This window comes from Dendrobates tinctorius, unplaced genomic scaffold (assembly GCF_039654945.1).
Source record: "Dendrobates tinctorius isolate UK_male_01 unplaced genomic scaffold, ASM3965494v1 ptg000265l, whole genome shotgun sequence".
Classification (NCBI taxonomy): domain Eukaryota; kingdom Metazoa; phylum Chordata; class Amphibia; order Anura; family Dendrobatidae; genus Dendrobates; species Dendrobates tinctorius.
The window spans coordinates 5,545,266-5,568,841 of NW_027361932.1; the positions used below are offsets into that span (position 1 = coordinate 5,545,266).

At 42.9% G+C, this 23,576-nt stretch overlaps 1 protein-coding gene across 3 annotated transcripts in view; it reads left to right on the forward strand.

Moving 5' to 3' along the window:
* The first annotated feature begins 2,647 nt into the window (after positions 1–2,647).
* Positions 2,648–23,576, forward strand: part of GOLGA3 (golgin A3) — a 132,149-nt gene continuing 111,220 nt past the window's right edge. For all 3 annotated transcript variants that reach the window (XM_073559030.1, XM_073559031.1, XM_073559032.1), the window contains exons 1-2: positions 2,648–2,989; positions 5,548–5,876. In XM_073559030.1, coding sequence (XP_073415131.1) covers positions 5,753–5,876 — 124 coding nt within the window. In that variant the 5' untranslated portion in view covers positions 2,648–2,989; positions 5,548–5,752. The remainder of the gene's footprint in view (positions 2,990–5,547; positions 5,877–23,576) is intronic.

The following is a 23,576-nucleotide window of genomic DNA, read 5'->3' on the forward strand; positions in this document are numbered from 1 at the left end:
TCCCTAACAAAATAGTTTTGTGAATTTTGTTGAAAAAATGAGAAATCGCTAGTCAACTTTTAACCCTTATAATGTCCTAACAAAAAATTTTTCCAAAATTGTGCTGGTGTAAAGTTGACACGTCGGAAATGTTATTAACTATTTTGTGTGACACCACTCTCTGATTTAAGGGTACAAAAATTAAAAGTTTGAAAATGTTTAATTTTTTTGCCAAATTTCCATTGTTTTCATAAATAAACAGAAATTATATTGAATAAATTTTACCATTAACATGAAGTACAATATATCACAAAAAAAACAAACAGTCTAAGAATCAGTGGGATACGTTAAAGTGTTCAAGATCTATAACCTCATAAAGTGACAGTGGTCAGAATTGTAAAAATTGGCTTGGTCATTAAGTACCATATTGGCTCTGTCACTAAGGGGTTAAAACCTCACCATAGGTGAAATGACATACATGTGAATAAGGGGGGCGTGCAGGACCAAGACCTGAGTACTGGACACCCAGCAGTGGGAAGCTATGTAAATGTAATGTCAAGCGAAAAGCAGGGCTGTGGAGTCGGAGTCGTGGAGTCGGTGCTCATTTTGGTGGAGTCGGAGTCGGAGTTGGTATAAAATGGACCGACTCCGACTCCTAAAATATATAATAAATTGGGTACAGTAATTCAATGCAGGATGTGCTGAATATTTTTTCATAGGAGTTTGGGAAAGTTATGAAATGTCCTATAAATGGCTGTTATATTCCTGATCTAAGGCTACATTCACACACAGCGTTTTTCCTGTGTTTTTTGAGGATACGTTTTTCAGCTGCAAAAGTTGATCATCTTTTTAAAAAACTGCATCACCTGAAAGGTTTTTGAGCTCATAGATAATGTTCTCAATAGCAAAAGCAGATTAGAAATCTGCTCTATCCATTTATCCATATCTGTCTATCCATATCGTATCTGTACCAAAAAGAATGAAAACCGGGTAGTACACCAATATATATTCTGTTCTATATAAATATCTTGATTATTGGATCATAAAAATGATTAAATGTCTGAGGTTCACATTGTACTACAATAAATTTTTCACTTAAATATAAGCAATATGTGTGGGAGTCGGAGTCGTGGAGTTGGTGTAAGGGAAATTGAGGAGTCGGAGTCGCAGGTTTGGCTTACCGACTCCACAGCCCTGGCGAAAAGGAAAAGGGAGGCCGCGCCCTTGAGGGCACTAGTGCAAAAACCTGAAACAAAAAATGAAAGAGATGACCTTGAATATAAGTCGGCAGGGGATTCAGCTAAAGGAGTGAGAAACATCTGAGTGGGTGCGTAAACAGGTAATTAGACCTAAATAGAAGGAAATACAAAAGATAAAGAACGCATAAATGCCTATGAACCAACTGAAAACCCACAAAATATTGTTTAAAAAATTAGGCAAAAACAATCAAAATGATTTAATATCTATTACATGAGGAGGGACACTGATTCCTGTGTGGCTGCTATCTTCACCATTAGGGCTCCTACTCACTTGCGAGAGACTCACACGATTCTTGTGCGAGTCTCTCGCATGAAACCTGGCGCTGCCGCCAGCACTGGGACCGGAGCGTGCGGCTACATGTATTTCTATGCAGCCGCACGCTTCGGTCCCAGTGGCGGCGGCAGTGCCAGGTTTTCATGCGAGAGACTCACACAAGAATGGTGTGAGTCTCTCGCAAGTATGAGCCCTTACACCGCTCTCCTGGTAATATGCTATGTTTATTTTTCTGTGGATTGTACACCATTCTAATTTTCATCTAGCCAGGCAGTAAATGCTGAGTGTATTCTTATATGCCCTCAGTGAGTCTCTTGACCATAACTATACCTGCCAGGTCTAGGAACACAGGTGTTTGATATGCTGGGTGTCATCACACAGTTCAGTGTCCCCCTAGTTTATTAGAATGGTTTTCTAGCATGTGATATGGTGTTAAGATATTATTAATAAAGCATAAGTCATTGTAGTTATTTTCTGGACCTCTTCATTCGGCAAAGCAGTATGTTATTCGGATTGTGTTTGTCTGATGCGAAGTGTCAGCCTTATTTATATTTGGACATCCCTTGGATATTAGTTCAGAAACTGAACCAATAAGAAACCAACTTCAGCCTCGTCCAAAGAAGAGGGAAACAGCAACCGGGCAACAAAAATGATGAAAAGTTGTGAAGATTAATAATCCACTTTTTAAAAAGCTGCTTATTTTCACTACATCGCCTTGTTGCTGTTGGCTATGTATTGCTTTGTGTCCATCCAAGGTGGCGTCCTGGGGCGACCTGACCCTCACATCCATGGCATACCAGCTAGGCGGCCATCTTTCCTGCTGCATACCTGTTCTCAGAGATCTCTGACCTGTGGCTCCTAACGCTCTTGTATAGGGGTATGATGAGATATAAGCGGGGGCGGGTTTGGGGTGTGGCCTCTATTCAGGGGTGGGAAATAAAATTGCCTTGCACAATGGTTCCCGCTGGTTTCCTCTGGGTCCATGCACGGCTAATGGCGCTGTCGGTATCCCAGGCTCACTTTATGAGGGGAGTGCCGCTCTCCGGCTTGTGTTGTGCTAGCAGCAGGCTGCACGAACTGTGATTTACGCCAGTCACCGAACAAGTTAACCAACAAGCCCTCCAGTCCTCTTGTTTCAGCTGGCACCGGAAGCTCTAGGTGCAACTAGCGTTGTGTTCCTCCCGGAAACATTACACAGCTGATACTATAGGGAAAGTGACGTGGCCGCTATCAGTCCTTGTTATTGTGTTCCCCTGTACCTCAGTGCTGCTCGGTCCGCCGCTCCGCAGTGTGCACGCTCTCACGGGCGGCTCAGTACAGCACCGTGCACGGCTAATGGTTCCGGGATCTGACGTTTCCTAGGGGAATGGAAAACGTATAGACACCGGGCCGGTCACCAAGAGCCACGTCTGATGGGAGAGGCCGAGAGGCAGAGGAGCTGCAGCCAGGAGCCGAGTGACTGTAGCCAGTGACAAGGGTGAGTATAATCGTCATATTTTAGTGATGCCATGTCACTGCCATGTCCTCTGCCGTATCTGCTCTGTCACATAGTGATGACCCATGTCACCCTGGTGTCTGCGGCATCACAACATACCCATCATGTATCTATTGTATTAGTACATACCACATCCTTTTCTGTTATTTATATATATATATATATATATATATATATATATATATATATGTATATATATATTAGTGTATTACCTCATATCACACCCCCTACTGTCATATATCTAGTGTATTACTACATATCACACCCTCTCCTGTCATATCTAGTGTATTACTACTTATCACACCCTCTACTATCATAAGATGTTGTCCTTGGTGGGATTTGAACCCAGGACCCCAGCCCTGCAAGGCTATTACTACATATCACACCCCCTACTGTCATATATTTATTGTTTTACTGCATATCGCATCCCCTTCTGTCATATATCTAGTGTATTACTAGTTATTTATTTTGTTTATTTTACTCACTTACAAAGCGCCATTAATTCCACAGTGCTTCACAGACATTATTGGCACTGTCCCCAATGGGGCTCACAATCTAAATTCCCTATCAGTATGTCTTTGGAATGTGGGAGGAAACCGGAGTACCCGGAGGAAACTCACACAAACACGGGGAGAACATACAGACTCCTTGCAGATGTTGTCCTTGGTGGGATTTGAACCCAGGACCCCAGCGCTGAAAGGCTATTACTACATATCACATCCCCTTCTATCATATATCTAGTGTATTACTACATATCATATCCCCTACTGTCATACTGTATCTATTTTGTTACTACATATCAGACCCCTACTGTCATATACCTTGAGTATTACTACATATCACACCCCCTACTGTCATATATCTAGAGTATAATTACATATCACACATCACACCCTCTACTGTCATATATCTATTGTATTACTACATATCGCACCCTCTACTGTCATATATCTAGAGTATAATTACATATCACACATCACACCCTCTACTGTCATATATCTATTGTATTACTACATATCACACCCTCCACTGTCATATACTGTATCTATTGTAGTACTACATATCATACCCCCTACTGTCATATACCTAGAGTATTACTATATATCACACCCCCTACTGTCATATACCTAGAGTATTACTATATATCACACCCTCTACTATCATATATCTAGTGTGTTACTGCATATCACACCCTCTACTGTCATATACCTTGAGTATTACTACATATCACACCCCCTACTGTCATATATCTAGAGTATAATTACATATCACACATCACACCCTCTACTGTCATATATCTATTGTATTACTACATATCGCACCCTCTACTGTCATATATCTAGAGTATAATTACACATCACACATCACACCCTCTACTGTCATATATCTATTGTATTACTACATATCACACCCTCCACTGTCATATACTGTATCTATTGTAGTACTACATATCATACCCCCTACTGTCATATACCTAGAGTATTACTATATATCACACCCCCTACTGTCATATACCTAGAGTATTACTATATATCACACCCTCTACTATCATATATCTAGTGTGTTACTGCATATCACACCCTCTACTGTCATATATCTATTGTATTACTACATATCGCACCCTCTACTGTCATATCTAGAGTATAATTACATATCACACATCACACCCTCTACTGTCATATATCTATTGTATTACTACATATCGCACCCTCTACTGTCATATCTAGAGTATAATTACATATCACACATCACACCCTCTACTGTCATATATCTATTGTATTATTACATATCACACCCTCTACTGTCATATATCTATTGTATTACTACATATCACACCCTCCACTGTCATATACTGTATCTATTGTAGTACTACATATCACACCCTCTACTGTCATATATATAGAGTATTATTACATATCACACCCTCTACTGTCATATATATAGAGTATTATTACATATCACACCCTCTACTGTCATATATATAGAGTATTATTACATATCACACCCTCTACTGTCATATATCTATTGTATTACTACATATCACACCCCCTACTATCATATATCTAGTGTGTTACTGCATATCACACCCGCTACTGTCATATATCTATTGTATTACTACATATCGCACCCTCTACTGTCATATATCTAGAGTATAATTACATATCACACATCACACCCTCTACTGTCATATATCTATTGTATTACTACATATCACACCCTCTACTGTCATATACTGTATCTATTGTAGTACTACATATCACACCCTCTACTGTCATATACTGTATCTATTGTAGTACTACATATCACACCCCCTACTGTCATATACCTAGAGTATTACTATATATCACACCCCCTACTGTCATATATCTATTTTATTACTACTTATCACATCCTAACACGTTATTAACGGCATGGCATGGCTCATTCCTTTGTTCACATATTGTTCTAGTTACTATGGCGTTTTCAGTTCATAGTTTTTTATCGTGACATGTAGAGTCAGGATCTGTTCTGCTCATGGATACAATTCTTCTGTTTTCCAGGGAACTTGTAGACTTAACAAAGTGCCAGTACTTCTGAGGTGTCTGTCCATTGACCTGTGTCAGTCCCTGATTGGCAGCCAGCCCAGCATGGTCATCCAGTATCTCACATGAGATTAACAAAACATAGTAAAAGACAGAAGAAACATATCAAATCAAGACTTTTCCATATATAGCATAGCAAAATTACCGGTAAAGAAGTGCGTTCATGCAGCCTGTGTCCGAATCGCCTGGTGTCTTATTTGGCACGGTGACTGGAAATGATATTTCTAGTAACCAAGTGGAAGTCTTAGGAGCCAGGATAGAAATTGACAGAATAAATGGAGAGGATGGTAAGTGACGATTTGATACACTTTTTTTTTTTTCAATCATTTTGTCCTTGATGATTATTTTTTAGCTATTATTATTGTTAGTTTTATATGACATTTTATAAATATGTAATATAAAGTTATACCTTTAAATGTCCTCTTGGAATTCTGACTACATCATGTGCAATTAGCGTGTGCAAAGCTATAGAAATGCACAAACCGCATTTAGCTGGTTGATCTTACTCACTGAGGGCAATAATGTTAATGTGAACCTTGCAGCAGATACATGCTGCCCAATCCATGTATTAGGTGCTGGCTGGGAAATCTCAGCATGGCATGTCTGACTCTGAAACACTGCGGCGTTTCAGAGAAAACATACTGTAAGGCTATGTACCCACGTATGCCGAAAAAAATGGACTCCTTCCTAGGTAAAACGCACGTTTTTTATGCATTTTTTACAGGAGCATCCTCCTGCTCATAGAATATAGTTAGAAATGCAGATTTTTCCGTGAAATTAATGAGCATGCTGCGTTTTTTTTCGTGGAAAAAAAAAACGCATCAATGTGCACAAAAAGTGCAGAATTCATTAAAATGAATGGGATGCTTCTTGTAAGCCGTTTGCCGTTAAAAACGCTTAAACGCGAAAAAAACACGTGGGTACACAGCCTAAAAGCCTCACTATAGACTAGTCGGACAGGCTGTATATGTGGACATATCGGCAGAGATCTGTTAATCCAGGGCAGTGAGAAACCGCTGGGAACCTGCATGTCCGATTAGTGTGTGTAGCGTGGCTCGGTCCCTCGGAGCTCGCAAAGTATGTTCTTCTCTGCGAAGCTGCAATGCGGCATTTCAGAGTCAAATATGCCTGGCTGAGATTATACCATTATACTTTTGAAATGTGTTCCAATTTTTGGTTAAAAAAAAAAGTGTTTTGGTCCTGTTCAGACTTGAGCGATTTTTCACCTAAGCAAAAAAAAAAACTGTCCAAATGTTGTCAGTGTTTTTCAACAGATTTTCATCAATGTTTAAGTTTTTTGTGTTTTCATCAGTGATTTTCAGGCTTGAAAAATAAATTACAAAGCTTCTCCTATTTATTGCGCCGGGTGCACATGATCCGGAAGTGGCAGTGCTTCGGATGCAGTGTGTGTTCGCTGCGCCCAAAGCGCTGCTGTCTATTGAACGCAGGTGAATTCGCATGTATTAAATGAACCGTGCGGATTCACCGCGTCCAATACATTCTGTTAGTGAAATTTCTTGACATGCTACGGTCTGGGAAGATGTGGCGCATGTCAGTCTCTGCGGACATCTGTGAATGCATACTGGACATGGGATTTCTTGAAATCCCATTCACTATGCTGTAACGTCTGGACGCTGCGGGTTTGGCGCTGCTTAAGTACGCAGCGTCCAGCCTGCAGCGATTATTGATTGTGCGCAAATACCCTAACAGTATTTATCCCGAACTACACACTAAGGGTCCCGTTACACTAAACGACGCACCAGCGATCCCGACAACGATACGACCTGATCAGGATCGCTGGTGCTTCACTACATGATCGCTGGTGAGCTCTCAAACAGGCAGACTCACCAGCGATTAGGACCAGCGAGGTATCCAAGGTAAATAGCGGGTAACTAAGCGCGCGCGCTTCTTAGTTACCCTCTGTGTACCCTGGATACCAGCGTGCTCGCCCTGGGAGCTGGTATCCAGGGTAAACAGTGGGTAACTAAGCGCAGTGCGCTTAGTTACCCGCTGTTTACCTTGGATACCAGCTCCCAGCGTCTGCTTACAGCGCTGGGAGCTCGCTGATTGTTGGTCTTCCGCTGCCACACGCAGCGAGACCAACGATCAAACAATGGCCCAGGACCATCCTGCACGATCAGCGATACCTGGCGGGGGGGGCGGTCGCTGGTGCGTGCCACACACACAGCGAGATCGCTGGCGCGTCACAAAATTGGTGACTCATCAGCGATCTCGCTAGCGATGTCGCTTAGTGTGAAGTACCCCTAATGCCATCTGTGTGCGTTTCACAGACCCATACACTTGTATTGCTAATCACAGATCTTAAATAGACATGTCTGTTAGATTTTTTTTTGTTAGCGAAAACGCGTGGTCTGCGAAATAACTGACATGTGACCAGTTCCGTAGATTCCAATGAGTACTTGTTTTATCTGTGAAAATCACATAAAACACTTACTTTGAAAAACGGACATCTGAATGAGGCCTAAAGTAATCTAAATGATAGGTGGTGTAAACATAGACAGCATTGTCTAAAAATTCTTTAGGTTTCTCAACCCGCCATTGTGATAAAAGTGCTGCATTGTATGATTATCTAGTCTAAGTTTACTCTTTCCAGATAGTAGGCAGGATTAGTAAATCTGCTCCATCATATGTAAAGGTGCTGTCACACTTAGCGATGTACCAGTGATCCCGACCAGCGATATGACGCGGTCAGGATCGCTGGTACATCGCTAAGTGGTCACTAGTGAGCTGCCACACAGGCAGATCTCACCAGCGACATCGCTGGGGACGGGGGTCGCTACTTACCTGGCAGACGAGGCAATCCTGATGTCCTCCCGCCCGCGTCCACGCGTCGCTCGTCGGCGCCACAGGAAGCCCAGCAGGAAGCTGACGACGAGAAACGGCCCAGGACGTTCTCGCACGATCAGTGATAACCAGTGGGGGAGCCGGTTGGAGGTAAGTATCACATGTAGCGATGTCGCTAGCAGTATCGCTACTACGTCACAAAAACCAGTGACGTTACAGCGATATTGCTAGCAATATCGCTTAGCGTGACAGGCCCTTAAAACACAGTTTCCCTGCCCCATGTTTTCCTCCTGGAGCATACTGGAGCCTGGTTTAAGCATTTCTATATAGAATCCGATATATCTAACGGCCCCATTCACATTAGATGGCTGTCAGCTGAGCGACGGTTCTGCAGACCGTTCTGTTGGCAGATATCTCAGCCGGCTCTCCCATACAGGAGAGCTTGTTTGACCAAGTGTTCCCTTGTTCTCTGAGAGTTCCTAAAAACAGGTTAGTTGGCAGCTTATCAACAGGACAATAATGTGACCAGCAGTCCAAAATCAGGCATACCTGATCGACTTCTCCACTGGCCATCAGTCATCCTACGCCCCCATACACTAGATTGTCGGCCAAACCTGTCAATATCAACGGGTCCATCCGACATTAAGATCCCCACAGACATTAGATTAATCTTAGGTTTCTACAGAGTTTTTTTTTTTTTTAAGAGACATATAAAAAAAATGTAATTGGAATCCAGAGACGTTGCTATTGGAGGCACTTATTGTTTTTTTTTGTTTTTTTTTTGCTATATGGTGTTTTGCAGCCCTTTGACTTGATAATGTCAGATTTGAAGCAAATCACACCTCAAAGAAGTGACAGGTCATGTGTTCATTTTACAGGGTGTTTTTCAAAATCTTTTCTAGGAGGAAAACATGATGCTATGAACAGCAAAGTGGAGTTTACATTGAAATGTTAAGGGAGAGTAAAAAGTATTTGAAGCATTTTTTAGAAGAGTTTTGGAGGGGTTTAGCTTCAAAATTCTCCTAAAAAAACAAACTGTGACCCTCGTGTAGGGGAAACAAGGGCTTCGTTTTCTCCCAGCTTTGTTGTACACATTACAGCTCAATGTTATTAGAAGTTGCTGGGCAGGAACTTGGAAATGTCATATGTTGCCAGCGTGGAATTTGCCAGGTCTCTAGTGCAAACAAATGCCTAGTGACACTAGATGCTAAAAATGTTATTTGTAGCTCAATATAGAAGTTTGCAAATATTCATTTTAAGTATCTTCTGCAAGATAACGTTGCTGCTCACTTTGGACGTTTTACTGGATTAGATGTCTCAAAGAATCTCTATTGCTAGCCTTGTTCCCGAGACTGACTAATACGCCCTTCACAGGTTACATTAACCTTCAGGAGAAATATGAAAAATGAATGGATTTATGGATTGAAGCCTAAAAGCAGTTTGTTAGTAATGGTGCTGCAGCAATAGGCAGTTTACCTTTACTAATTAAATATCAGAGTGCATTTAGATGCAAATAAATATAACACCTTCCAGCAACAGACAATTTACATTTTAATTTTTAATTTCTCTTCTTCCAAAAGCCATAACTTTTTTTTTTTTTTCCCCTGTGCATGTAGACATATGGAAATGGGACTTGATTTTCTCCAGGACAAGTTATACTTTTTGAATGGCATTTATATGACCATACTGTGCATTGAAAAATGGGAACAAAAATCTAACTGTAGTGAAATTGTTGGGGGAAAAAATGCAATTCCGGCAATGCTGTCTGGGTTTTACTTTTAATTCTTTCATTGTGTTGTAAAAATGAGCTGGCGTCAAGATTCTCTAGGTCAGTATAATTACAGAGAAAATTGTCTAGATTTATTATTTTAGCGGTGGAAAAATATTTTTTTTTTTTTTTACACCATTTTGAGATAAATATGATGTTTTTTGGTCACTTATTTACGGTAATTTTTTTGTGGCTACCCAAGTACGGCAATTTTTTTTTATTATTATTTTATGGTGTCCTCTCAAATCCAGACAAAGGAGATTCTCCTTTGGAAATTAAAGGAGCACCATGATGGCAGACACAGGGTTCTTCATCAGACCCTTTACTACTATAGCAACCCATCAGTTTATCAGGGGATGGGGACGATGGGTGCGTGGAGCAGTGGCATTTAACAGGTTAACAGTTGTAAGGCTAAGTGCACACGTTGCAGAAAAGTTCTGCACAAAAACCTGAATCCCTTCCCAGAAACCGCACCTATTTTTCCGTGGCGGTTTTTGCGCGTTTTTTGCGCGGTTTTGATGCATTTTTGATGCGTTTTTTACCGCAGCGGTTTCTAAACGCATGGGAGAAGCCAAAACCGCGGAAAAATCCGCAAAATTAATGAGCATGCTGCGTTTTTTACCGCGATGCGTTTTTTTCGCGGTAAAAAACGTATCAATGTGCACAAAAAGTGCAAAATGCATAGAAATGACTGTGCAGCTTATTTTTAGCGGTTTTATAGTGAAAACCGCGGTAAAAACCGCTAAAAAAACGCTGTGTGTGAACACAGCCTTAGAGGCAGATAGTGATTGTGTGCCCCCTGTTCACAACTTGCACTGTACGTGTACATCAGATCTTGGGAGGGGTTAAAGTGACATCAACTGATGGGGTTTCCGGTTTGTTTGCATTTAAAGTGTGCCTGTCATTATAGGTGAACTTGCAGCAGAATGTCTTGGTTAGCCTTTCGCTCCTCTTTCCCTTTTGCCATAGAACTTTATGAGCACCAGCTGCTCCTATCTCAGTAATGTGAAAGTCTGTCCTTATTGAAGTCACATTTTATCTGTAAATTGAGAATTTTGAGAATAAAAGATCAGTCCAGCACGAAAATGAAGTGGATTTCTCTGATTACAATATATTACGTTTTTTTTATTTTCTTGCACACTACCAATTTATGGAAACAAAATGTAAAAGATGGTAAGTCTTTAAAAGCTAGAACATCAAAAAAACTTACTCTTTACAAGCTGTTTGGGCCATATCATGGGCACATCTAAACCATGGTACCTCTGCAGTGTGTGAACCCAGCAAAACAATAAAGACAAGTTATTTGTGTTAATCTTTGTTTTTCAAATAAATTTTAGTATAATTTATAATAACCGGGAAAGGGAAGGGGGAAAGGGAAATAATGCATTGTCATGTAATCAATCCATAAAATACATAGAACACATAGATATTTTTCAGAACAAAAACATAGTCAAATATATTACACAAATACAAACCAATGCCCTTATGGAAATAGTTTTATCCAATGGTTCCATTTACAAGCAAACTTGTTAAAGCAGTTATTTGAAATAGCAATTTTATTTTCATAAGATTTATGTAAAGATGTTTTATAAATTAAATCTTGTAATGAGGGAATATTAGGGGACTTCCAAAAAAGAGCAATAATATTTTTGGTAACCAAAAAAAGTGAAGAATGAGTTGTCTTAAGGGCATGTCACACTAAGAGATATCGCTAGCAATATCGCTATAACTTGTGACGTTATAGCGATATTGCTAGCGATATCTCTGTGTCTGATACTTACCAGCGACCGGCTCCCCCGCTGATTATCGCTGATCGCGCGAGAACGTTCAGGACTGTTTCTCGTCGTCAGCTTCCTGTGGCGCTTCCTGCTGTGAGGACGAGCGACACGTGGAGCCGGGCGGGAGGACGCAGGATCGCCTAGTGTGACAGGTAAGTAGCGATCCCCGTCCCCAGCGATGTCGCTGGTGAGATCTGCCTGTGTGGCAGCTCACTAGCGACCACTTAGCGATGTACCAGCGATCCTGACCGCGTCATATCGCTGGTCGGGATCGCTGGTACATCGCTAAGTGTGACAGTACCTTTAAGGATGGATTGAACTGATGAGTTAATCTTTGTGATCTTCTCTGAAGGTGAAATATCACCTTAAGGAAATCTAATGTATTTCTCTCTGTACTTCCAGAATTATTTTAAAGTATATCCCTAGCAATAGCACTTTGTGTTCTTTTGTCTTTGTTTTTTTAAACAAGGATATTCTATTACAGGTCATGTTAGACTTGAGAACAATCGTCTATTATTGCCAGAACACTCTGCAAGGTTTAGCATAGGTCTGCAAGGTTTAGCATAGGTCTGCAAGGTTTAGCATGGGTGTTCTTTATAATTGCCATCCTGCTGGAAGCTTGTTGTAACCTTTTGGTGTTTGTGTGATTTTTTTTCTTCAAACCAAAAAGAAGTTCTGCAACTTTGGAATATACTTTTGTGGCAGATGCTTGCAAAGTGTTTACTCTCGAAAATACAGGGTTGTGCCAAAACTTACTGACTTTTGGCGTTTCAAGCAGCTCTGACAAAATAAGGGGAGCTGGGAAGTCTATTTCAGCCCTTGAAATTAATGGAAAGTAGTAGCGTTTCTTAAGGGCATGTCACACTAAGAGATATCGCTAGCAATATTGCTATAACTATTGACGTTATAGCGATATTGCTAGCGATATCTCTGTGTCTGATACTTACCTACGACCGCTGCTTATTGCTGATCGCGCGAGAACGTTCAGGACTGTTTCTCGTCGTCAGCTTCCTGCGGCGCTTCCTGCTGTGAGGACGAGCGACGCGTGGAGCTGGGTGGGAGGACGTCAGGATCGCCTGGTCTGACAGGTAAGTAGCGATCCCCGAACCCAGCGATGTCGCTAGTGAGATCTGCCTGTGTGGCAGCTCACTAGCGACCACTTAGCGATGTACCAGCGATCCTGACCGCGTCATATCGCTGGTCGGGATCGCTGGTACATCGCTAAGTGTGACAGTACCTTTATGCCAGAAATGTTACCCCAATCAGTCGTTAAGACTGGATCAGGGTCTTTTTTTTTTTGGCTAGCTGTCAGTGAATTAACACACTCCATGTAAGCAAATCAGCTTTGAATCCAGTGGACTGCGACCTTGTAGCAAACTACATCAGAGATTTGTGTAGCTGCTCATGTGTTTAGGTCGAAGAATTGGCTAGGTTAGATACAGTTGTGTCTACTTCTCAGATGAGAAAAGGAGTAACTGAGCAGTTGGTTGTTGCAGGGGTGTAACGATTGTGATTGAAAAGGTCACGACCAGGCCCACGCACGTGAGAGGCCTGCCAGCGCAAACTTCAACTGGATGTGTGTTCTCAGGCTGGGGTCACACTTGCAACTGCAATGCAAGAAACTCACCTCAATACCCGGCATTGCCCTGGATAATATGGCCCTGGATAAGGGACATATGCCAGGACGGGGCCCTGGATAGGGGGGATGTGTGTGCCAGGACGGGGCCCTGTATAGGGGGTATGTGTGTGCCAGGACGGGGCCCTGGATAGGGGGGACGTGTGTGCCAGGATGGGGCCCTGGATTGGGGGGACGTGTGTACCAGGACGGGGGCTCTGGATCGGGGGGGATGGGTGCCAGGATGGGGCCCTGGATCAGGGGGACATGTGTGCCAGCATGAGGGGACATTACTGCATAATGGGGGAGGTGCAACTTTTATGTCCTTTTATAGGGTTTAGAACACTACAAGGGCCCATACATCTGACAAACGTGGGGGGCAGGTGCAGATCTTGCATTGGGGCCCGTCAGACTCTAGTTATGCCAGTGATTGTTAGCCTTTGAAACTAGAACATTCTCATGCACTAGCAGCAAACTAATATCTTGTAAACGGTGAGGAAATGAAGTATAGTGTAAAAAAGTTGGAGAACGTGTAATTTACATAGTGATATCAGGTGACATCAAGCCCACGTCTTAGTAATGGAGAAGCGTCTATAAGACACCTATCCGTTACTAATCCTACAGTTAATCCTACAGTTAGTTATGGTAAATAAAGTCAAAGCAAGAATAAAGTGTTTTAATTGAAATAATGACACAGACTCCTTTAATCTTAATTAAACCATACTTACTGCATCGCCTATGCCACCGATGTTCTCCTGTAAGAGAAATAAAATAAAAAAGCAGCAATGTATCATACCTGTTCACTGAGAAGATAGACATACTGTCCCACGACGAGTCCAGCTCTGCTACATCTGGATGCCTTTGGCTGAACGGTGGCATTATACCACCACTTAGCCTGACATCCAGACACAGCGGAGCTTGAAGATGGTGACCGCTGATGGCTGGAGAGAGAGCAGTCCCTGGCGGTCTCGTGCAGTGCAGTTCTCGTGGTCAGCTGATCGTGAGAACTTGGCTAGTGATCGGAGATGTCCCCGGCGGTCATGTGTACGGCAGTTCTCGTGATCAGCTCATCGCGACAGCTGCAGTCTATGCAAACTTATGGCTAAAACAAGGTACGATATTTAAATTAGTACACATGCGTTGGAAGCTGTGTTCCTGCACTTAAAATGCATGTGACTAAGAAGATAATGCGATTCTACCGCATCTAATGTCAGTGAATGGGAAATTTACACAGTGGAGACGGAGCGTTTCCGCTACATAAATTGACATGCTGCGGTCTGGAAAGACACGCCCCATGTGCGTCTTCCGGGAAGCCGGAGGCGTCTCAGGACGCATAGCGGAGATGGGATTTCATGAAATCCCATCCATTTCGCTGTAACATCTGACCTCTGCGGGTTTGACGCTGCGGAGGTACGGAGCGTCCAACCCGCAGCGTTTACTGACCATGAGAACATACCCTTAGTGGTGTTACATGTTTTTTTTTTTTTTTTTTTATTTAATTTAGTTACGAAAGTTGGAAAGTAAAAGTAAAAATATTTGTTATGTTTTTGGGTGGGACGGTGGGGTATTTCGTTCAGTGGAGGCATAAAAAAATTACCTTTTTTTACTTTGTATATTCATTTTTTGTTTTTTTTATCTGTTCAAAATTAAATTGTTGTTAGAACAAGTTTAATATTTCCATCACATTTTCACTATGACTGCCCGATGACTTGTGCATATAGCTGATTGGTAATTGACATATTTGTAGCTGACTTTATGGCCACAATTCAAATGGTGTTTGTTTTAGTCTGCTAATGAAATAATAATAATCTTTATTTTTATATAGCGCTAACATATTCTGCAGTGCTTTACAGTTTGCACACATTATCATCACTGTCCCCAATGAGGCTCACAATCTAAATTCTCTATCAGTATGTCTTTGAAATGTGGGAGGAAACCCACGCAAACACGGGGAGAACATACAAACTCCTTGCAGATGTTGTCCTTGGTGGGATTCGAACCCAGGACTCCAGCGCTGAAAAATTTTGTATTAGCCTTGATTTTACAAAATATTGTTACATTTGTCCTGCAGAACACAAATGAAGCTCTCAAAATTATATGAAATACCGTTATATATATATATATATATATATATATATATATATATATATATATATATATATATTTTTTTTAATTTGTGCTGATACCTGAACAGATGCTCCAGTGAGACTAGTTCAATGTAACACTGTATAAGTAACTCATTTAGACATTTTCTTTTATGATCTACCTGACATTTATGTTTTCTAACTGTATGATTGCTGTAGACCTAGCTGGATTAAAGGCCACATTGCAAATGAATGTGGCGTGACCCAGTGAAAAGTTTACTATATACAGGTACTTCTCACATAGTTAGAATATCATCAAAAAGTTAATTTCTTCGATGCAAAAATTTGTAACTCATATATTATATAAAGTCATTACCAACAGAGTGATCTATTTCAAGTGTTTATTTCTGTTAATGTTGATGATTATGGCTTACAGCCAATGAAAACCCAAAAGTCATTATCTCAGTAAATTAGAATACTTTATAACACCAGCTTGAAAAATGATTTTAAAATCTGAAATGTTGGCCTACTGAAATGTATGTTCAGCATATGCACTCAATACTTGGTCAGACGTGGCATGGAGGCGATCAGCCTGTGGCGCTGCTTAGGTGTTATGGAAGCCCAGGTTGCTTTGATTGTGTGCCTCTCCACTCTTCCTCCAGAAGACCTTCCTTTGGGACCTTGATTTCCAAATGAAATGCAAAATTTACTTTCATCTGAAAACAACATCTTAGACCAGTGTTCCCCAACTCCAGTTCTCAAGGCCCACCAACAGGTCATGTTTTCAGGATTTCCTTTGTATTGCTCAGGTGATGCAATTATCACCTTGGCAGTACTAGGGAAATTCTGAAAACATGACCTGTTGGTGGGCCTTGAGGACTGGAGTTGGGTAACACTGTCTTAGACCACTGAGCAACAGTCCAGTAATTTTTCTCCTTGGTGTTGTCTATTGGTCATGAGTGGCTTGATACAAGGAATGAGACACTTTAGCCCATGTCCTGGATATGTCTGTGTGTGGTGGCTCTTGAAACAATGACTCCAGCAGCAGTCCACTATGCTTTGGGTCATTGTCTTGTTAGAAGGTGAACCTCCGTCCCAGTCTCAAATCACTGACAGACTGAAACAGATGTTGCTCAAGAATATTCCTGTATTTTGAACCATCCACCTTCCCCTCGACTAGGACCATATTCCCTGTCTGTGTTGCCGAAAAACATCACCACGGCATTCTGCTGCTACCACCATGAGCTATGTTGGATTGTCGCCAGGTATAGTGTTTACCTTGGTGGCTAAAAAGTTCACTTTTAATCTAATCTGACCACAGCACCTTAATCCATACATTTGGCGAGTCTCCCACATGTGTTTTGGCAAGCTCAAAACAAGCCTTACAATTTTTTTTTTTTTGTACGTAAAGGTTTTTTCTCTTTCTCCCATGATAGCACCATGGAGAGAGGGGAGCCGCCCTGCAGGGACAGGAAACCTACAGATACAAAGGGCAGTACCTCTCCTTTGCATCAGTTGGTTTCCTGTCCCTGCCAGGGAACCTTCAGTATGGCATACCTGAAGATAGAAGATCCAGGAAGAAGATGGTCCAGGCCCGGCCAGACCGGTACAGGCAGTGGGGAGGCCCCTGCCGCAGTTGGTGTGGTGTCCTGAAGCCGCCAGCGCTGGGACAGAGGGGACGCACCAAAATTGTCCCCTGATGACGTGGCCGGGGAGATCACATGACGAGGAGGTACTTCTGGGGTGAATCCGGAAGGAGTATAGAGTACGCCTAGTGGCTTGTTTAAATAGACGGAGTGGGGTGAGATGCTCCCTGCAGCCAGCAGTTCTCGGTAGAATGGAGGACAGTGAACTGCAGCAGCAGCCACCGTTGCCGCAGCACCAGAGTCAGCAGCAGCAACCACAGCCTAAGAGAAGACAACTTGATTCTTCAAGCTAGTGGAGCAGACAATCCAGCAGCCATTCCACTCAGCACAGCAGAAGATCCGGCAAAGCGGACAAGTCTTCATCCTCAAAAGCCCTTCAATGGACCCTATTCCTCCTCAAAAACCGGTACCCGCGGCTGTGTCTGATTGGTAGGTGATATTCGTGAAAGTTCACCTTGTAATTGGGGTACCCTTTTCTCTTTCATTATTCAGGAAAGAAAGTGTAAAAACCAAACACAGAAGTTGCCCCATGTGTAACTAAGAGTTACCTGGGATAAGAGACTTTGCTGTTCATGCATAGAACAGGTGTTATGTGCGGAAACCCCAAACTTCGCCTCCAAATTAAGATCAGTGGTTAAGTCGGAGGTCGAAAGTACCTTTAAATCCCTCACACGGGAATATGGTCAGGGAACAGAAGGCCAACAAGCACCCCCAATCTGAGTCTTCTAGCTCTGAGGAGAAAAACTCAAATTCATCAGATGCTTCTTCATCCTCAGACGGCGCAGTAGGGGGGCGCCACTGTTTCCCTTTGGAAGAGGTAGAAAGCCTGGTTAAGGCGGTGAGATCCACTACGGGGGGGGGGGGGGGGTAATAGACCCTCACCCAGAAAAAACAGTACAGGATATAATGTTTAGGGGATTGGGGCAGAGAGAACGAAAATCATTTCCCCTAAGCGAAAACATGCAAGCCCTGATTAAAAAAGAGTGGGAGAAACCAGATAAGAAAAAAATTATTCTATACCATCCTTAAAAAGCAAATATCCCTTCAAGGATATAGCATCGACATCCTGGCATAAAGCCCCCAAAATAGACGTTACAGTAGCAAAGGCCTCCAAAAAATTTGCCCTCCCCTTTGAGGACATGGGAGCCTTAAAAAACTCATTAGATAAGAAGGCAGATTCCTTTCTTAAAGGTACATGGGAAACATCGGGGGATAGTTTTAGGCCCGGTATAGCAGTAACCTGCACTTCTAGATCTCTCATGATCTGGTTGGACCAACTAGAAAAACAGCTCTGGAATGGGGTGCCCAGGGAAAAAGTACTGGAATTCATTCCCTTAATACGGGGGGCAGCAGCTTTTTTGGTAGATTCATCAGCTGATTCGGTTAGGCTAATGGCCAATTCTGCAGCTCTCTCGAATGCAGCTCGTAGATCACTTTGGCTTAAATACTGACCAGGAGACTTGCAAACTAAATTAAAATTGTGCTCGATCACCTGTGAAGGAAAATTCTTGTTTGGAGAAACATTGGATGACATCCTTCAGAAGGCAGGGGATAAGAAAAAGGGGTTTCCTAACCTGGCCACTCCCAATTACAAACGGTCCTTTCGGAGTAGAACATTTTTCTGAAGGAGGGCCCGAAAGAACAGAGTAGATGGGAGAGAGGACGAAAGAAAGATAAAGGATTTCTCTTTGGAAGCTCCTCTCACGATAGGAAGCCCTCCAACTGACGGTCCCTCCCAGGTGGGGGGGGCAGAATATCCCGTTTACTTCGAACCTGGGAAAAAAATTCCAGCAGTCCCTGGATACTAAACCTAATCAGGTCAGGCCTGAGGATAGACTTTGTTCACTCCCTCCCCAGAACTTTGTTGTGACTCCCCTACGATCCTCCCTGGAGGTACAAAATGCTTTGGAGTGCGAGGTATTGGATCTTGTGAGCAAAGCTGTTCTCCAGGAGGTCCCTCCTCGGGAAAGGATAGTAGGTTTCTACTCCCCATTGTTCCTGGTAAACAAACCAGATGGGTTATACCGGACAATTATCAACTTAAAAAAGTTGAACGAGTATGTAACAACACAAATGTTCAAGATGGAATCGATAAAGTCAGCCATCAAAATATTGTTTCCCAACTGCTTCATGACGGTTCTGGATCTCAGCGACGCATATTACCATGTTCCTATACACAAAGACTCTCAAAGGTTCTTCATAGTAGCAGTCTTTATAAAAGGGGAAACAAAATTCTTCCAATACAAGGGCCTTCTCTTCGGCTTGTCAGTAGCCCCTCAGGTGTTTTACCAAAATAGTGGCGGAGGCAATGGTGCACTTGCAATGGCGCCTATCACCAAGAAGTTGTCCTGACTTGGACGACTTCTTAGTGATAGGCGACTCGGTCCAACATTGCAAAGCACAATTAAACGGTAATGGCTTATTTTGTAAACCTAAGTTGGCTACTGAACCCAAAATAATCAAGTATTGAGCCAAAGACTGCACAGGAGTTCCTAGGACTTATGTTGGACTCCCAGAAACAAGAGTGTCTCCTCCCAGAGGAAAAAAATGGGCAAAATGAAGTGAGGTGTTGAGGCCATCACAATACTCATCCATGACTTTGAGGAAGGCCTTGTCCCTGTTAGGTTCCCTAACCTCTTGTCTGCCAGCATTTCAGTGGGCCCTGATACACACCAGGGGCCTCCAGTGGGACATTTTAAAAAACTTAAGTCTCTCTAATGGGTCACTTGGAAAGTCGCATGACTCTATCTTCAGGAACTATTCGTTCTCTAAGTTGGTGGAAAGAGATGAGCAATCTAACCAAAGGGGTCCCTTGGGTGACCAAAGTGTTCCGAGTAGTTACCACGGATGCAAGCCACACGGGGATACAGGGTGATTGTGTGCTAAAGGAGTCCGTTTTCAAACAGATTGTGGAAACGTGGGGCCTCCCGGTCATAGATCTCTTTGCCAATATCGACAACACAAAAGTAGACTCCCTTTGCTCACTAGATCCCAGAGGGAACCCTCAGACTCTAGATGCCTTTCTGGTCCCATGGAATCAGAGCTTGGCCTGTGCCCCCCCCCTTCCCCCCGTCATTCTCATTCCAGCGGTCCTAAGAAAGATCAGGAAGGACAAGGCAAGAGTGATACTGATAGCCCCCTTTTGGCCAAGAAGAACTTGGTTCTCCTGGCTGAGGATAATGTCTATCACCGATCCTTGGGTTTTACTGGAAATCTCAGACCTTCTTTCTCAGGCAGAGAATCTGCACTTAACAGCATGGAATTTGAAAGGGCAGTTTTGAGGGACAGAGGGTTTTCCCCAAACTTGGTTTCCACCCTACTTCAGAGTAGGAAAATCGTCACTACGAGAGCCTACAGTAAAATCTGGGAAAAATTACTATTCACACCAGGGGTGAGAGTCCAGGATGGAGTCCCAATTACAGCAATCCTAAAGTTTCTACAAAAGGGATTGGAATGAAGCCTGTTAACTATCACACTAAAGGTTCAGGTGGCAGCTCTGGGGGCCTTATACAATCAGGATTTTATAGCAGGCAATCCATGAGTAGCAAGATTTATTAGAGCTTCTGCAAGATCTAGGCCCATTATCAGCCAAAAATTGCCACAATGGGATCTATACTTCGTCCTGTCAGCCCTAACAGGTCATCCCTTTGAACCATTAAATTCGACTCCACTCAAGGTTCTGTCCCTTAAAATGGTCTTCCAAGTGGCTCTAACATCAGCCTGAAGAGTGAGCGACATACAGACCTTATCTGCAGGGCCTCCCTTCACTAAAACTCCCTTCATTTTAAAACTTGACCTTGCTTACTTGCCAAAGGTAGCATCTTGTTGCCACACGTCCCAAGAGGTAATCCTTCCTTCCCTTTGTTCCAACCGCAAAAATACAAAAAAAGAGAAATTCCACACTTTAGACGTAAAAAGATGTTTGGGTCAGTACTTAGCGTCCACCCAGGGGTGTAGGAAGGATGGATCTCTGTTTGCTTCAGGGGCCTAGGAAGGGGGCTCAAGGCCTCCAAAAGTACCTTGGGAAGATGAATAATAGATGCAATCTTGTTGGCTTACTCATCTAGCGGGAATGTCGCCCCGGAGGGGTTGAGAGATCATTCCACAAGGGCAGTGGCAACCTCCAGGGCAGAAAGGTCGGGGGTATCAATAGAGCAGATCTGTAAGGCAGCCATTTGGTCATCACCTTTTTCAAACACTATCGGCTGGACCTAGCCTCTTCTTCTGACCTATCCTTTGGGAGATGGGTTCTACAGGCTGTGGTCCCTCCCTAAAGATACAATTCTTTGTAATTCTTGCTGTGGTGCTGTCACAGCTTCTCACAGTCCCTTATATTTCCTCCCGTCACTGTTTGTGGTGTGATTTATGTATAGACACGGAGTGTTTCTTATAAGTAGTATGATAAAATGTTTAAAGGGAACTTGTCACCTGTTTTTGCCGCTATAAGATGCGGCCACGATAAGCCCCCAATCCGACTTACAAATGATGAAAAATAAGTTTTATTATACTCACCTGCAGGGCAGTCCCGTCCGATGGGTGTCGCATGTCCGGGTTCGGTGCCGCCCTCCTGCTTTCTTCATGGCTCCCCGGCATTGCACTCCTGCACAGGCGTACTTATCTGCCCTGTTGCGGGCAGAACAAAGTTCTGCAGTGCGCAGGCGCTTGGCCGCTCTGGCCTTTCCTGGTGCCTGCGCACTGCAGTATTTTGCTCTGCCCTCAACAGGGCAGATAAGTAAGCCTGCGCAGGAGTGCGATGCTAGGGAGCCATGAAGAAGCAGGACAACGGCGTCGCAAGAAGATAACTTCATAAAGTGACAGTGGCCAGAATTGTAAAAATTGGCTTGGTCATTAGGTACCAAATTGGCTCTGTCATTAAGGGGTTAAGGGCATAAGATTTCAGAGTTCGAAAATTGCAAAATGTTTCAAATGTTTGCCAAATTTCAGTTGTTTTTTTTTCCCATAAATGCTAGTTATATCGAATAATTTTTACCATGATCATGAAATGCAATATGTCACAAAAAACAATCTCAGACTCAGTGGGATACTTTTAAATCATTCCAAAGTTAAGTGCTGTGGAATTAATAGCGCTATATAAAGGAGTAAAAATAAAATAAATAAGTTGTAACCTCATAAAGTGACAGTGGTCAGGATTGTAAAATTTGGCTTGGTAATTAAGGGGTTAATGGTGTTGTGGCCTTTCAGAAAAGGTGTGTATATACTGACAGACCATGTGACACTTAGACTGCACACAGGAGGACTTCCTGTCACTAAGTGTGTGACTTAAGGCCCCGTCACACACAGCGATATCGCCAGCGAGATCGCTGATTTTGTGACGCCACAGCAATCTCGCCGGCAATATCGCTGTGTGTGACATGGATCAGCGACCAGCCCCCCTGCCTAGTATCGCTGATTGCGCTCCATCGTCCTGGGCCGTTTTTTGATCGTTAGACTCCCGCTGGCCAGCGCGCATCGATGCGTGTGGCAGCGAGAGATCAGCGACGCTGGTTTCCAATGTAAACAGCGGGTATGTAAGAGCCGCACGGCTTTTACATACCCGCTGTTTACATTGGAAACCAACTTGCTCGCTGGTCCTGATCGCTGGAGGGGCTGTCTAACGATGTCCCAGCGATACTATCCATGTCGGATCGTTGGTGGGATCGCTGGGACATCGTTATGTGTAACGGGTCCTTTAGGCTGGGGTAAGATTTGCGAGAAACTTGCACGAGTCTCGCATTTTAATACCCGACACTGTCGCAGGAACTTGGGACCGGAGTGCGCGGCTGCATGTATTTCTATGCAGCTGAGCGCTTCAGTCCCGAGTGCCAGCAGCAGTGCTGGGTATTAAAATGCGAGACTCGTGCACGTTTCTCGCAAGTCTGACCCCGGCCTTATGAAGGGAATTGTTTACACGAGAAATTGTTAGAGGTTTTATAGCAGAATGTGTGAATATCTAGCACATGCCAATTTTTATTTTATCCTATAAATTAATTTTTTGCCTATATCATTTGCCACTTCAGTAACTTAGACTATTTAGTGCTGATGCATCACACACAAATTGGATTACAAAAATATTTAAACACAGGTTCTAATGTAAAAAGCCAATTGGGCTGACTCCTTTCCCAAGCCACTGTATATTGAAATGGATTGGGGTGAGTTGCAATACCAGACACCACCTTTGCACAGGTGTGGCACTCTTATTCAAAGACAGATGCCTTGCAATCACAAATGGGTCCATATAACTCATTCATCTATAGAGTTTATATTTGCACAGGGTATACACATATGGTAGGA